The sequence below is a fragment of the Melospiza georgiana genome, chromosome 1, assembly GCF_028018845.1.
Source record: "Melospiza georgiana isolate bMelGeo1 chromosome 1, bMelGeo1.pri, whole genome shotgun sequence".
Classification (NCBI taxonomy): Eukaryota; Metazoa; Chordata; class Aves; order Passeriformes; family Passerellidae; genus Melospiza; species Melospiza georgiana.
In genome coordinates, this window is record NC_080430.1 from 84,612,790 (window position 1) to 84,629,105 (window position 16,316).

General features: G+C 43.8%; 1 protein-coding gene across 4 annotated transcripts in view; it reads right to left on the reverse strand.

Annotated features, from left to right (window-relative positions):
- TENT4A (terminal nucleotidyltransferase 4A) overlaps positions 1 to 11,854 on the reverse strand; it is a 57,740-nt gene extending 45,886 nt beyond the window's left edge. For all 4 annotated transcript variants that reach the window (XM_058030977.1, XM_058030969.1, XM_058030960.1 and 1 more), the window contains exon 1: positions 11,034 to 11,854. In XM_058030977.1, coding sequence (XP_057886960.1) covers positions 11,034 to 11,851 — 818 coding nt within the window. In that variant the 5' untranslated portion in view covers positions 11,852 to 11,854. The remainder of the gene's footprint in view (positions 1 to 11,033) is intronic.
- Positions 11,855 to 16,316: the final 4,462 nt, after the last annotated feature.

Below are 16,316 nucleotides of genomic sequence, written 5' to 3' on the forward strand. Positions count from 1 at the left end.
CTAGACCCTTTCTTTATGTTTGGTCATGCAAGAAGTTCTGGGTTTTTATGGTATCAGCCCTATCCAACCACTCCAGGAGATCTAGACATTTCTGGGGAAAAAATGCATTCACAGTAGCCATCCTGTATTAGGGAAAACAATAAAAGGGGAACCATCTCCATCACAACCTCTACCACACACAGCACAGCCTTTCAAAAGCAGCCCCAGTGCATCAGTGGGCTCAGGAAAACAGCCAACCCACAATTACTCTCAACTTTGATGCCCCACTGAGCCTCTCTTCCAATGATTAACACAGTCACAGTTGTTAATCACGTTATGAATGACTCAGAAGAGTATCACTCATCACTAGTCTACATGTCCTTCCCTCATCTGCTCTTTAATATCAAGTCAGGTTCATATTTTCTACTTCACACTGGCAAGGCAGTACTTGGTTTAATGCTTCAATTTGCACAGGACAACAGCAGAAGTCTAGATGGCAAAGCTCATTTAGAGTTCAAGCCACACTCATGGCTAATTCCCCTGAACTTCTCTGGCACATACCACAAGACATGGGTGTATAACCAGTCTTATTCTGCTGACTCGATTTAAACTCTTACTGAAATTTAAAATTGCAGTTGCCTGGAGTCAAAGCTTTCTTAAGTCTCTGAAGTCCTTCTCTGACAGAAAGCAATTAGTTCACTTAGTTCTTACTACATGGACTGTGTTCCCCCTGGTGCCCTTTCACGTCTCTCTCTGAGCCCCACTGACTCTGGCAAGTTTCTTGGTTTTGATGTGCAAGACTTCCAGTTCTTAATGCATGTGGCAAACCAGTTCTTAACCCTCTGACTTAAAAGACTTCTATTTTGCTTGCTCTTTCCAGTTTTCCTTAATTCAACAGTTTCTAAAAGATCATCTTCTTGGTCTATGTCTTTCTGGATAAGAATCAATGCTATACTCACAGTCGCATAAGACAGTACAACCACTGTGGCATTTTATCTTCTGGTTTACACCTGAAGAAGCTTCTCAAAACAGAGATGCTTTTCTAAAACTTAACGTCACAGGAGTTTGCATTTTGTAAACATCTTAGCTCAGACAAAGTTATTGGAACACTGTCACAAAAAAACCCTGCAACTCTCATGTATATAAAACAAGATCCTGTATGCTGTTCAAGACTAATCCCAGTATAGCTTCTCACTAGCTGAAAGAATAATGCAGTGTCTGAAAAAAACAGATAACCATGGAACAGTCAGCCAGCCAATACAGGGATAGCTTTTACTTAAGTATGTTGTCCACGTACCCTCTATGATTTTCATAAGTACTTTTTAAGTCAGGACTGTGACATTATTTTAACCATTAGGGACACAATTTCCATCTGCAGCACATAAGGTACATGCAGACACAAGTAACATCCTAACTCCTCTTTTTTTCATGGAACTTCCCTTAACATATATACAAGTCAGTCTTCTCAACTTCCTTCAGGCTTCTTAAAGAGTTTGGATTCCCAACAGCATCACAGCACCCAGCAACCTCCTGTAACATTTTAAGATGCCCATTGTATTGCCTCACTAGCAAAGGTAGGCCTTTTAATCAATTTTTTCACAAGACAGCTTTACTGTATTTATAGAAATACTGGGAAAGAAACTTATTGGTAAGCTATAACTGTACTCTTACTTAATATAAGATGGGAAAGATTAGAACACAGGAATGAAAAAGAGAAGCTACTTGTACTTGCTAGATTATTCAGGTTGCTAATTTTAACAGTCTGAAGGAACCTACCATTTACTGATGTTATTACTGCTAAGCACAGCAAGCATCTGCTGCTTACAGGCTGAACTACTGCAACAAAATTAACATCTTCTGTTTATCAAAAAATTATCCCTTCTACTGTTTAAGGAAAGGCAGCCACTCTTCTAGCCTCCAGGTTAAAATAACACTCAGGTGACATTCTCAGATTTTTGCAATGGTTTTCCTCAAAGGCAGGTTTCTGTGAAAGGAGATCATCCATTTTACTCATTTACTGCAAACATATTATACATAAGATTGACTTATTACTTCAAGGACTAACTTCAGTGCAGTGAAACAAAATTCTCAAACATCATAAAGAAACTAGAAGGTAAATTAAAACCTAGAGATTTTGTTCCCTCAAGTAAGCATCTGGTTCCTTTTTCAACATGATTACACTACTAAGCACATTAATTTATTCTAAAGGAACAGTACAACATGATTGCATCTTTTATGTGGAACAATTAACACTTTTTAAAAACATAATCTTTACTGAGTATTTTTCTAGCTGAAGGCTAACACATCATCCAAGTATCCTTATCAAAGGAAATAACAGATGCCACAGTTAAAGCATGGGGGTCTAATACTAGGGATGTGTAGAAAAAGGAGGTAAGGAAATGGGGAGGTTTACACAGCATCTCAAAAGAATCTCTGTTGAAATAAAGGTTACAAGTCATAGAATATATTCCTTCAATGAAGCAGGAACTCCAAAACATGCATGACTTCACTGTCTCAAGACTAAATGATGACATGCACGTCAGTCACTGCACATATTTTGGAAATCTGTTGAACTGTACCTTCACCTATGACTAGGGCAAAGCACAATTGCATTATCATGGAAATGCAGGTGAAATCTCACACTACCACAATCAGATGCATTCAATAGTTGAAATCAGTCAATCAGTCTTACAGTCTAAAACTACAGAACATGGTTCAGTGAAATAAAGGAGGAGATACATAACAAGATTTTATATATATATATATACACACACACACACACATAGAGAGTGAGTGTGTGAAAGCAAGGATGCATTCTGAGACAGACTTCTCCCAGTATGATCTAAGATTAAGACATCTGCAAAAAGGGCTAAAATACAGCTATGACCAAGAAGAGATGAACTACAATCCTTCCCATTCCCACTCAACATCCATCAGATGCCTTTACCTTTGTATACTAGTCCTCCTCAACAGCAGTAAGGCTCAGGCAGCACTACTACTACTCCTGTTCTAAGCTTACAGATGAGAGAAAGTATGAAAACACAGTGCTACATTCACAGACTGCTGCACCAAATCAGTCTCATACCACTACATTATTCAGACAGCAATTACCTTTGTCACAGTAATTGAATGGAAGGCAGCAAACTACAATGACTGGCAGAATAAAAAAAAAATCCCAACTATATAGTACTTATGAATCTGAGCTCTGAAATATTTTACAGACAGGTAAATACCAAACTCAAGAATTGAGCTTGCTTTGCTAGTTACAAAGGAGAGACAGGAAGAAAAAAGTAACCACAGAACAAATATACTGTACATTTTCCACAAGAGATCATATTGTTCTTATTTCCTCTCTAAGCTTCCTCTTTGCCCCAGAGTCATGCAAGTCAGAGCTCATCCTAACCTCAGACCAGGTTTCTTGCCAATTTGATTTTACCTCTTAAAAACACCTTGACAGATTATGCACCCAAGAAACTAAGTTTGTTGGGTTGATTTATGCTGCATATGTCCAGACCTAAGTAACAATTTGTCTGCATTTTGAAGAAAATCAGAAACTGAAGTATTTTTGGAAACTATATCAATCCAATAAAACTCAACCTTATTAATGGCTGGATGGGCTCTGAAAAATCTGCATCATAAAAGAAATTACAAATAAGCAGATGCACATCTCCAATTCAATAAATGGCAATGTAGATCTGCTACATAAGCTTCTGAAGTGCATTACTCCTGACTTGGACTGATGGACCTCCCTACAGCATCAAGAAAACATCACAATCATTTTGTTGCACCAGTGAAGGAGAATGCCATATATTAAACCTTGGGACTGAATCAGCAAGCTTGCTATACCAATAAATAGAACCACTAAACCCTGAAATTCCTGTCTTAATACCATTCTTTTCCAAATGCTCAAAGATAGCAAGCGATGAACATCCCAGACAAGTCAGACTGCAACAGCAGAAACATATTAGTGATGAGAGACTAATTTAGCCCATGTAGATCAGGTATTCATTACATCAGGTTAGCCACTGAAGCACTAAAGACAAGCAACCCTTAATGTAATTCTGAGCAGCAGACTCAACTCAAAATGCACCCATCAAAGCACTACTGGCAACAAACCCTTCACACTCAAAGTCAGCATCTCTGCAAGGCAAAAAAAGCTAGAAAAGTCCTTTCTGGATTTAAGTACTGCTGCAGTTTGCCATATAACAGAGGAAGCTCCTTCAAAATCATAACCAAAAGAACAATGTGTTTCAGTCTTCTAAAGATATCACACTGGTTGTTTAGTGTGCATCACTAATCAGATTTTGGGGGAAAAAAAGAGCTTTTACTTTTTGTCATAGGATTCCATCAGAAGATGTCTTCAGAAATCCTGAAGTCATGTACAAAGCAGGAAAAGAGGATTGGAAGATTAAGGATATCAACAACGATTATGAGGAACAACTTAACAAGATGCAAAGCTATGACTAAGAAAGGCTAAATTAGTTCAAGAGCCCAAAACCCTGCTTCTGTTAAGTGAATTAAGTTATCAGTACAGAGAAATTTAAGTGATCCAAATGCATGATATGTAGAGAAGTCAGTGGTTAATTTTTTTTTAATTCCTCAGAGACTTCCCTGATCCACAACTATGAAGGAAGAACTTGTTCCAAACTTTTTAATAGAAAATACTTCACAGCAAAACCTATTCCTGATAATTCAGCATTCACCAAATGTCACACACACTCAATACGGCATTTGTACCAGAACAATAAGTAATCTATCTTTTTTAATTTAAAGGGATTAGCTTTGACATTCAAAATAGTCAAAGTAGCCTAAAGCAGAATCAATGCAATAAATAAATAGCTATGACTATATCAAGATGCTAATATAACCATCATGAATGGAAGCAGTGTCTTAAAAAAAAAAAAAAAAAAAAAAACAACATTCAGAGCTACTTGGAAGAATCAGAGAATCACACAGAAAAAAATCTATCAATTTTTTTGGATTTCCAAATGGCATTTAACATGCAGCCTTATGCAGGCTTATGAAGAAATTAAGCTGACATGGGGAAAGACCCTTCATATAGATAAAGAAATGTTTTAACCAGGAAACAAGCAACTGGAACTCTTAGCTTCCATATTAAAGGAAGATCACAGGTGAAGCCTCCAAGCACAAAAACATCAAACAAGTCCCATGTCAGTAAAAAGGAGACAGAGTACAAGATAGAACAAGATAGCCCAAGATGCAGGAAAACTGTAACACCATCACACACAGGTATGGTTCATATGAGTCCCAAAGATAAAGCAGGGACTGAAAAGCATACAGCAGAGATAAACATCTAGAGGCAGGAAACAGTTTCAATACAAGAAATAATTTAACAGACTAGAAAACAAACAACTGTCAGGTGACTCAACATCCCCCCTCCTCCTTTTTCAAGTCCCCTGCAAAAAGCACTCATGGTCTGCCTCTGTAATGCACAGACCTGCAACTGGCAGGCACTACTACCTTAGTGACAGCCTCAGGATAAAAAAAAATAAAAATCATTACATAATGCATAGCTTTACTGAGGAACATCTTCCCACAGGTCATTGCTAATCCCAGATCATAAAAGATCAAGGCAAGACACATTCATACATAAAATCTACAATAAGCATAACAATGCATTGCCTATAACCCAGGTAGTCCAAGAACCACTAATAATCTAAAGCTGGGAGATGCTTCCAGAAAATATCACCACAAGCTCATGCATATATATTCCTTCCCCAATATTTGGCATTGGCCTCTAAGGGTCTCACCCAGTACAGCTGTTGATGTTCTTAGTGCCAGCTGTCACTACTGCCAAAGTCTAACAACTGGCAAAAACACCATGAAGCTGATGCCAGGATTAAACTGCTCCAGCATGTCCCATTCTCCTTTACACACAGATGTGAGCACCTGTCATATAAAGCCTTCTCATGTTTTACTAGTGTAGCTCAGCCTTTCTGACCTCTAGCACCTCTGGTGACTCTGGAGCCTACTGCTGCCAAAACATTCCTTTCATTCCACTCCCCACAGCAGCAGCCTCTAACTCTGCACTAGGTACCCACTTTGCAGGGAAATTTTGTGCTTTACCAAGGCAACTTACTTGACCACAGGAAAAAAAGAGATGTTCTGTTCTGGACAATTCATCCAGCAGCCACCCTGGAACTTCCCTTCATACCAAGCTTCAGGCACGAAAACAATCTATTTAACTACATCCTGATGCTCTCTCCAGAAATTTACTACGACTAACAGGCAACTACTTCCACACTTCTCCTTGCATACACTCCAGCATATACTGCCTACTTCTACCCTGACCCTATAATCAAGCAAAACAAGAACTGAGTGTAACATGCCAGCATGACCTGCCTCCTACATCAACACTTCCACTCAGGTGTCCAGCTAGCACCACAGGCAGCAGACACCAAGGACTGGACAGCAGTGTGGTGAAGCACAGCCCACTGTGCTGATTCTTTACTAGAAGGTGTTGGAGCAAGACCGCACTGTTAAGCGAGGGAGAAGTTAAGAATAACCACCCTTGGGAGGCCCCTAAAGCCCCTACAAGTGCTGGACATCTCACTCCAGACATTAAAGGCTTCAGAGCATTTCCAAAGTCTACATTCTTTCAGCTCAAAATACAAGAAAACAAAATTTGCAGAAGGGGCTGACAGTGTGGCATGCCCACACATTAATTTGTATCTGACAGCTCTGACAGCAGGATAATAAGAAGAAAGGGTTGACAAACATGCAACCACAGCTATGCACAGTCCTGAATGCAATGGATTTTTAATAGTGCACTGCACTAAACTGAAACTAAATTTATCTTATTAAAGTTCCGAAATATATCAAAAAATGCAAAAAACCCGTGTAAGACTGGAATTAGAAATGCTGCATACAGGTGAAGAAATAAAGAATAATAAATGATCTGATATAAGCTTAGCATAGAGGCACATCACCATATCTTTAGACATCACTTTTTGTGCTTGGTATTGTTCAGCTGCAAACTGGTGAACACTGAAACAAGCCTTCTGTAGCAGCACTGCCATAAGCTTACCTTGCTTATGAGACCTCTCCCCAAGTACCTGCTGTAGTCATTAGGGAATGCTGCCCTGAATCCTCCTTCAGCATAAGGAAATGTGGAGGTCTTGGTGCTCTTGTACTCTATGGCAGAACTTGTTTGTCATTATCGAGAGAGAGTTAAAGACAACAGCTACACAGAGGGGAAAATGAATGCAGAAGTCATCAGACACTGTGCAGCACCAATTAGCCCAGGCAGAACACCATTCCAATGTATCATAACAGTTCTGGTACCCAAACCAATCCTCAACAGGCCAGTTCTGCTGTTTCTGCACAGCATTGTAATGTGCCAAGCAGATATGCCAGGTACTTCAGCACTCATTTCATTCAACATCTACAATTAGACTGAACACTTAGTTGAAAGTATTAAGCAGTACAGACCCATATCGTTAAAAATGCTTTAATTTTTTACTTACTTTGTTAAATTCATATTAAGAAATAAAATAATTAAATCTGATGTAATTTTATACTATTCACAAGCTATTAGCTGCATCTTCAGAGAAAGCACTCCATTAGCTGTGCATCCAAACAAAAGCAGAAGAAGCCTTAGCAAAAAGTTTAGAATAGCTTGATGCCCTCTTTTGAAATAATATCTGAGCACTTCTAAACTCTCTGGATGCTTAAATTACTCAGATATATTTAAGATACTGACTTTACAGAAACAGAAGGTATTTGCTGAGAAAAGAATGCACATCCTAAGAGGCTAGATGTAGTTTTACACAAGAGGATACTTTACAGTACCAAGAAACAACATGAACTTCTGAACATCAGTCACAACAGCTTGAATTAACCTCATAATATGAAGGGATACTTCTGTGCCTTGCATCTGAAACCAATCATTTTGTCATCTAAACTAAACTAAACCCAGGCACATAGGAATTTACACTGCTGCTATATTAATCACTCTGTTGAGGCAATGGAATAAATATGGCTTCAATCCCTTCACTCCTTACCTTCCCAAATTCTGTTAAAAGCATGACATGGGACAATCTAGGGCATCCAAAAGAACAGCTATAAGATGAAATCTAATCAAACATAGCTTTTCCCACTTGTGCTTTACGGGAAAAATTTCCTTTGCAAAGACTGTCATGCTGCTATCAAAGTGGTGAAAGCATGAAGCCACTGGAAAAAATGAATTATGTACATAAAACAGAGGAAAACACAGCTTTTATACAGTATTCCTAAACATCACCACACCTACCATCACCAAGCCACTGACCACGAGCAGTGTGAATAAAACAATGACTTGCAGTGCCACAGACCATCCTCAGCTCTGAATGAGAAAGCAGGAGAGCACAGTACTGCTCAAAAGCACACAACTCATCACAAGTAGGACTGCAGCCTGGGAGAGGGCTAGCAGAGATTGCCCTGCTTACTCTGTTACCAGAAGACAATACAGTAACACTGCGAGCCACCGCGTATCACTCGGAAATTTCAGCATGCCGCAGAAAAGCACTGTTTTAGGAACAGGATTCACAGCAGAATCTTGTCTTGCTCCACCACTCAGGTACAGGGTAAGCATAAAAGCACCTATGATCAAGTCCTTCCTCCTCTAATCAATGCCCAAACCAGACTGCAGCTGAAGATTTTCAGGACCCCATTTTTCAACAGTTGCATATAGCAGGATGGCAACACTGAAGATGCTCTGTCAACAGATGATGAGTTACCAAAGAGATACTTCAGGACCCGGCTGACAGTTCCAGGGAACAGCAGGCAACTAAAGGAACATAAGGGATCCACAAGAAACTCCTGCAGGGATCTGTCCCATCCCAGCCCTTTCAGTGCATTTTCACTGAATTGCCAAATAACACACCAGCCAGGCTTCAGGAGAAAGTTAACCTCACCACTAAACAGGAATTACTGCAGAAGATAGATACCTAAATCCGTCCATGAAAATATTCTTATTTCAATCATGCAAGCACTTAATAAAAAATTACTAACACTAAAGAGGAAATTGTATAAGAATGTAGACTTGTTCAAGATTCACCTTGGGTAACAGAACTCAAATTTAAGGCAGAAACTGCTTGTCATATTTAGGTCTATGGTTTCAAGATTCATGCTCTCCTTCAGCACTAGTTAGTTCCCTACTACTTTAAGGAATGCTCTGGAACTACAGGATCACACATGCTGCAGTTACTGGTATTACTGGTATCCCACTGCCAGAACCAGGTCCCACTTTTGTAACAGAGATCCTTGACAGAAGATCAGGAAACACAGCTTCCACTATTAAAGATATTTAGCAAAAACCTTGTCATTAACACATCAGCAAAAGAACTACCTACATTACAGAACTGAACAGCACAACTGAATCTCAGCTAAACAATTTCCTTACATATGGATTCTCTAGAAACTCATACCTGAGGAGCGGCATGGCCACTATTACACAAAAGGTGAAAGAAAACAGGACAGAAGATTAAAAATATAAGTTATGTGAACGGCATAGGTGCTGCTGCCTAACAGCTACAGGACAGAACTTGCAACACTTGGATTTGATTCACAAGTTTGCCATTTGCCATAAACCTGCTGGATGAACTCAGGCTGCTCCTTTCTCCACCTGCCTGGAGATCTGCCTCACTTACACTGAGATCACATAAATTAAAAAGTTACCACATCTCTATAAAAACAAAAAATAAAACTTCACACTATTTTAAAGATACTATTGGAACTTGAGACATACAAATGTCTTAGTATAGGACTCAAAGCTCCTATAGTGCAAGACACCTCTTAAAGATTCATATTCTAGCTTTCTGTAAGAAATTTGAATTTTTAGTGTCAGTCCGGAATGAAAAAGCAGTAGTTACAAGTCTTGTCCTCCCCCTCTTGAGGTTATGGTTTGCAAAAATATAACTTTAAAAATGTATTTAAATACTTCTTTATAACTTTTAACATACTCAGCACCTGACTACTACACAAAAGAGAAAAGGAAGCCACTGTCCTTAAGTTAAATCTCTCACTTAAAAACCTCCAGTTCATACCCTGTTATCTTTAGCTATTTCCCCTCTACAAATATAAAATGCCTTTATTCCACAGGCATCCAAGGGTCTTGATGTTAGGATGTTCCAAGAAACTATTTTTGAAGTGACATCAGAAATCTGCTACAGTCAGTCAACGCAGCTAACACTTTTTCCAAGAATAAAATAACCTTTAGAAAGTAACATTTCCTCTTGATTGAATGAAATTTGACAAGTAAAATACAGCAATCTCATCGAGCATCCCAGACAGGCTTTGTTCAATTTTAGTCCCTTCTCCATGCCAATCAGATCAAACTGAACACTCGGCTTTACTAACTACCCATTCATACGAGAAAGGTATGGCTTACCAGATAGGGTAAGCTTCATAAAAACGTTCTCTTCAAAAAGACAAGATCTCTGTACAGCTATTGGCTGACTCAATTTATCCTAGAGCTAAAACACACTTGAGAGAAATGTTCTAAGACTACACTGACTTTCATGTCTATCTCAGACAGAACTCGGCACCTCCCTTTCATGTGAGGTTGCTAACACTCCCCAAGCTAACCAGCTTTCTGCAGCTTAAGGAGAGGCATTTAAAAATTAACACAAAGGTTTTGAGTCTCTCTGAACGGAAGCCTTCCACTTCCCCCTTACAATCTGAATTGAGACCTGGTAGCTCTGACAAGCATTCTGCACACATCCTTGCTTTAATTATTGTAGGTGACCTCTGATAAATGGCCTGACAACTTCACCTCTCAGTCTATTCCAAAGTAAGGCCTAACCCCTTGCATCTACGCGTTCTCTCGCAGTGCATGAATCGCTGCTTCGGCCAAGAACCACCCAGCCGGCACAGACCAAGGTGATTCATAAAAGGGCACGGGTTTGCGCCCCGCCATCCCCTGCCATCGGCCTCCCTGCCGCGGCCGGCTCCAGAGGAGTTCGTGTGATGCCATCCCACCGCCCCCCTTCCCGGAGGGGCCGCAGGAAGGAGGCGGCCGAGGCCCCGCTTCCCTCTGGGGCCCGGCTGCTCACCCCTGCACGCCCGGGCTGTATTTCCTGGTCTTCCAGGGGGTGCCGGGGCTCTGCAGCGCTGGCTGAGGCGGCTGCCGCTGCTGGTGGGGGGAGTTGTTGACGGCGACGCCGCGGCTGCCGGAGAGCAGGTAATTCATGCCATAGGTGCTGGCTTTATTCTCCCGTTTCCTGCGGCCCGGGTGGTACTGGTGCTGCTGGGGAGACGCCGGGGGCGGGTGCGGGCTGCGCGCCGGGTGCGGCGGCTGGTGGTGCCCATTCACAGCGTTCACTTTGTTCTCGTGGAAGTTAAAAAACTCGCCGGGTCCAGCCCCGCTGCCCAGCAGCCCGGGAGGAGCCACCGCCACCGCCCGGGGGCCGCCGGAGGAAGAGGAGGAGCCGCCGCCTCCGCCACCGCTGCACGATCCCGAGGAGGAGAAGCCGGGGCTCTCGGTGCCGGACTCCACCGACGAGCAGGAGGACGAGGAAGACACGGAAGGCGACTTCTGCAGCCGCCGCCCTCCCTCGCCGCCGCCGTTCACCGCCGCGGGGCCGCCGGGGACAGCGGGCACCAGTCCGGTCAGCAGGGCCGGCGGGGAAGGCGAAGGCGACGGCGGCGAGGAAGAGGAGCAGCAGGCGCCGGGCGCCCCGAGCCGCACGCAGCCGTGCCCGCGGGGCGGAGAGGCGGCAGAGTCCAGCGCCGGGGAGTTGAGGCAGAGGTAGTGCGGGAAGCTGGCGCCGCCCCGGCCCCCCACGCCCTGCGAGGTCTCCCAGATCTGCATCCACAGCGCATTCGCGGGTCCTTTCTGCTCGGGCTGGATCCAGGCCACGCGGGGATCCATCCACGCCCGCCCGCCGCCGCCGTCCCTCACTGCCCGGCCAGAGCTCCGCGCCGCCGCCCGCTCACCGCCCGCTCCCTCGCTCGCTCGCTCGGCCCGGCAGCGGCGCTAGGAGCGGCCCGGCAGCAGCGGCATGTGTCGCGGCGAGAAGGGAGCGAGCGAGGGCGGCAGGGCGGCCGGAGGCAGAGCCGGGCGAGGCGAGCGCGGCTCGGGAGGAAGCGAAGGCGGCGCAAACTGTACCCGGCGCTGCCCGGAGCGCTCCGCTCGCCGTTCCAATGTGGCGTGTCCCCCTCGCCAGGGCCAGAACCAGCACTGCGCATGTCCCGCAGATTTTAAACCTCCACCGGAGACGGCCGCCCTGGCAACCGCACATGCGCGGGAAGCGGGAGGGAGACGGGAGCTGGGAATGCTCCCCCGCCCCGCGCGCGCCCGCCCGCGCCGGCGCGGAGCGCAGCGCAGCGCGCGGCCGTGCCTCAGCCCCGGCGGGCGGGCGGGGGGAGCCGCGGCGGTGCCCGCTGCTCCCAGACTCCCAAAGTCGCGGGATGGGTCCGGCTGGAAGGGACCACCACAGTGCTCCAGCGTCCCTGCTCAAGCAGAAGCGTCCCAGAGCAGGTGGCACGCGATTGCGTCCGGACGGTTCTTGAAAATCTACAGTGAGGGAGACTAGAAAACCTCTCTGGGCAATCTGTTCCGGTGTGTGGTCACTCACACAGGAAAGAGGTTCTTCCTCATGTTTAGGTAGAACTTCTTTTGCATCAGTTGCTGCCCTTTGCTTCTTGTCTTATGGCTTGGCAGCGCCAAGAAGAGCCTGGCTCCATCCTCTCGACAACTTTCCTTCAGATACTTACAGACATTCATGAGGTTCCCTCTCACTTGTCTTCCCTTCATCTCCGTGAGCGGCTGGCACAGCTGCAGCCCTGCCTTCGTGTTGGTTTCTCACAAATACTGCATTGTCTGACCCCTCCATGACACAGCTCATCCTTCTGGAGAATTGTAGCCCAGTTCCCACAAAAATAAAAGGGTGGATTTTGAGGAGGAATTCAGGGGAGAAGCAAGTGCAGGCTGACCTCCTTTGGGGAGGCTGAGCAGCAGAGAGTGTGGGGCTGGGCAGGGCCACTCTGCTCCCTGGGGGAAAGGGGAGGACTGGGTGATGGGTCCAGGCAGGGCTATACAGTTCATTACCAAGGGAAGGCTTTCCTTGGATTGGTAGCACCAAGAAAGCACCACATTTCCACTGGGTATTTCAGTTTTTATTGGGCTTGAGTCCAGGACTGTGGACAGGACAGGGAGACAGTGCCAGTTCCAAGGGGTGTCTCTAAGGGATGGGTGTCGCGTGCGGTGATCACTAAGTAAAATGGATGCTGCTATTGGGACGGGATCAGACACAGACGTGCTGTGATCTGAAGATTGGCTTTAAAAGCCAGTGTCCCAGAATGATGTCCGTAATGGTTCTCTTTCTGATCCAATCTAATTCTTTTCTATTTCCATGAGCAGCTTCAGCGTGCATATGGATAAAGTGTCCTCTCGTGAGGCACCCCCAGAAACTCCAGCAGTCTAGGACTCCCCAGACCATTCAATAGAGCCCTTAACGAGGCTGCAGAACAGCACGGAGAAGAGTTGTCTGTGCATAAAGCCAAATACTATCAGGGAATTGTAGTTAGAACAGTCCTCCGATGCAGCTGCACAGTGCTTCTTGAATGAACTAGCTGCTGCAGAAGGTGAGAAAAGGAGAGGTCCTGCTCTCTATAATCCTGCTAATTCCTTTCCCTGCTGCCTTGCACAATCCCTGATATTGATCAGTGAGCCAATTTAACTTTTTAATTCAGAGGAGACCACACTTGGAAGAAAAGTAACAGTTTTCAGCAGTTCATTTTGAATTAGCTTACTTTGTGGTCAGAGCTGGCACTAAGGAGGGGGTGGAGAGAGGATGAGAGAACAAGACTGTCACTTGTTAGCAGAAGATAGTTGTGCACGATGCAGTTGTATTCTCAAACTATGCCCTTAGAGTTCAGAGCAAGGAAAACTGATATGAGGGTGACAGCCTAATATTTATTACTGGAAGTCATTCAGAAAAAGCAGGTCATTAATTTATTTTTATAAAGGAATAGGACTAACAGCCAAAGTACACATAAAAGTACACAATAAACTAACCAAGCCCAAACCACATGAAAGAGCTATTAATTATTTCTCATGTAGGAGTATGTTCACCACAATTTCTTGCATGGTCAATGAAGTGTTCAGATCTTAAGCAGAGATTTCAACTTGAGTTACTGATAGCAGTCCTTCATTTTATGGTTCATCTTCCAAAGTATTTTGGATTGTTTTGGTTTGGTTTTAATTGAACTTGAAACAAGACAAATAAACAGGCCTTTCAACTCTGTTCTTTTTTATATAGGTGCTGTAAGAAGTAAGCCAGATAATTACACTGTCTCTTCTTTCAGCCCTGAATACTTTGCATTCTTGCCTCCTGGGTACAGCAAGGAGAGGTGAGGATGGACAGTATTTCTGCAAGCATAGCTGCTGTAATATGCTAATGGTTTGAAGAGTTACTTTGTAGATCAGCTGTGAAATATTGAGAAGGCTGAGGCAGCTTCAGAGCCAACATCTCAGCCTTTTTATTTCCATGTTTTGACTTTTCATGCATCCAGTAAAGGTCACATCTTCTACCTGCTGATTTGAAACTCTTAAAGGAATACTGATCAGTGTTTTCATAGAATCACAGAGTGGTTTGCATAGCAAGGAACCTTAAAGATCACCTAGTTCCAACCCTCCTGCCATAGGCAGGGATGCCTTCCACTAGACCGGGTTGCTCGAAGAGGTGGAGGGGGAAACCAAAAAGACACAATGGCCAATCTTATGGAGACCTTTCCAAGCGCAACAATTTCATGACCTGTTTTCTTTGTTTGCTTCCCTGCCCTGTTGCCTTCTTTTAAAAGTCAGCACTTTCAAGAGGGCCTGATTTCCCTCTTTGCTAAAATTATCTTCGACTTCATTTTTCAGGCTCAAGTGGTAGAGACCACCGCTTTGTAAGAGGCAGTAACTCAGAAACAGCTTTTGAAAGAGGAGAGACTCTCAGCAATCCCAACACTGTCTTGGAAGAGGCTAGGCTGTTTCCTGAAGTAGCCACAAAGAGAGTTGTCTCTCACTGCCTTATGTTGTGTTAGACAGAATTTCTGAAGCTACACTAGTGCTTTCTCAGTTTTTTTGTATGGGTTCAAGGCAGCAGATACTATGTCAGTGTAATGGGATGGATGGATGGATGGATGGATGGATGGATGGATGGATGGATGGATGGATGGATGGATGAGCACAATGTGTTTGAAGGTCCACATTTTAAGTACTTGGGGAAGAAGGAAATCTCTGAGAAATCTATAAGCAATGATTTGATAATACACCAATTTCTTTATCTCATGATGATTTGTAAAAGCTTGTAGCACATCACTGAAATATCTCTGCAAACAAGGAGGTATTACATGTTTCCTACATAAATGTGTACAATATGGAGAAATAATACCCACTGGTCTGTTGTGGCATGATGACAAGAAAGATTATCATCTTCTAACATCAGCTTTTTCTCTCCTCTGTTTCTAGCCTTTCAGTGAGACTCTAAATAAAGCATGTTTCTAATCTTGTCTCCTTAAAGTGAGAATTTCCCTCTAAAAGTAGCAAGTGAGAACTTCCTTTGCAGGGATTAAGTTTTTTTAAAGTCTTGTTGATTTTAATTCAGCTGTTCTTTACTGAGTGAAACTCCACACTGAAGATTAAATTCTTAGAATGTTTGGAAGTCAAGTATAGCTTGGATCAAAAATATCCTTTCTTTTCAGTAAAGCTTTGTTCCCACTGTTGAATTTGTGAGGATGCAGGTAATGAAAAGTCTCCCCCTATACTTGGCACTGGTGAGGCTGCACCTTGAATCCTGTGTCCCCTCAAAGTTCCGAGCCCCTCAAATCAGGAAGGACATTGAGGTGCTGGAGCAAGTCCAGAAGAGGGCAGCAAAACTGATGAAGCGTCTGGAGCACGAATTCCATAAGGAATGGCCGAAGGGGCTGAGGTTGTTTAGCCTGCAGAAGAGGCTCAGGGGTGACCTTTTCAATCCCTGCAATGCCTGAAAGGAGGCTGTAGGCAGGTTGGGGTTGGTCTCTTCTCCCAGCCAGCCACTGACAGCACACGAGGACACAGCCTCAAGCTGTGCCAGGGGAGGTTTAGGTTGGACATTGAGAGGAATTACTTCACAGAAGGGGTGATTAGACATTAGAATGGGCTGCCCAAGGAGGTACTGGAGTCACCATCCCCAGAGGTGTATAAGGAAAGACTGGACATGAAATTTGGATTTTGGCCCATATGATCTTGGTTCTGGCCACCCACAATTACACTGCAAGCCTCTGATGCATCACCTCCTTCATGCTCACCAGCTCTGATCTCTTTTGTAGCATTTGTGGCCCATAGCCATTCACTTAAGAGCTGGACT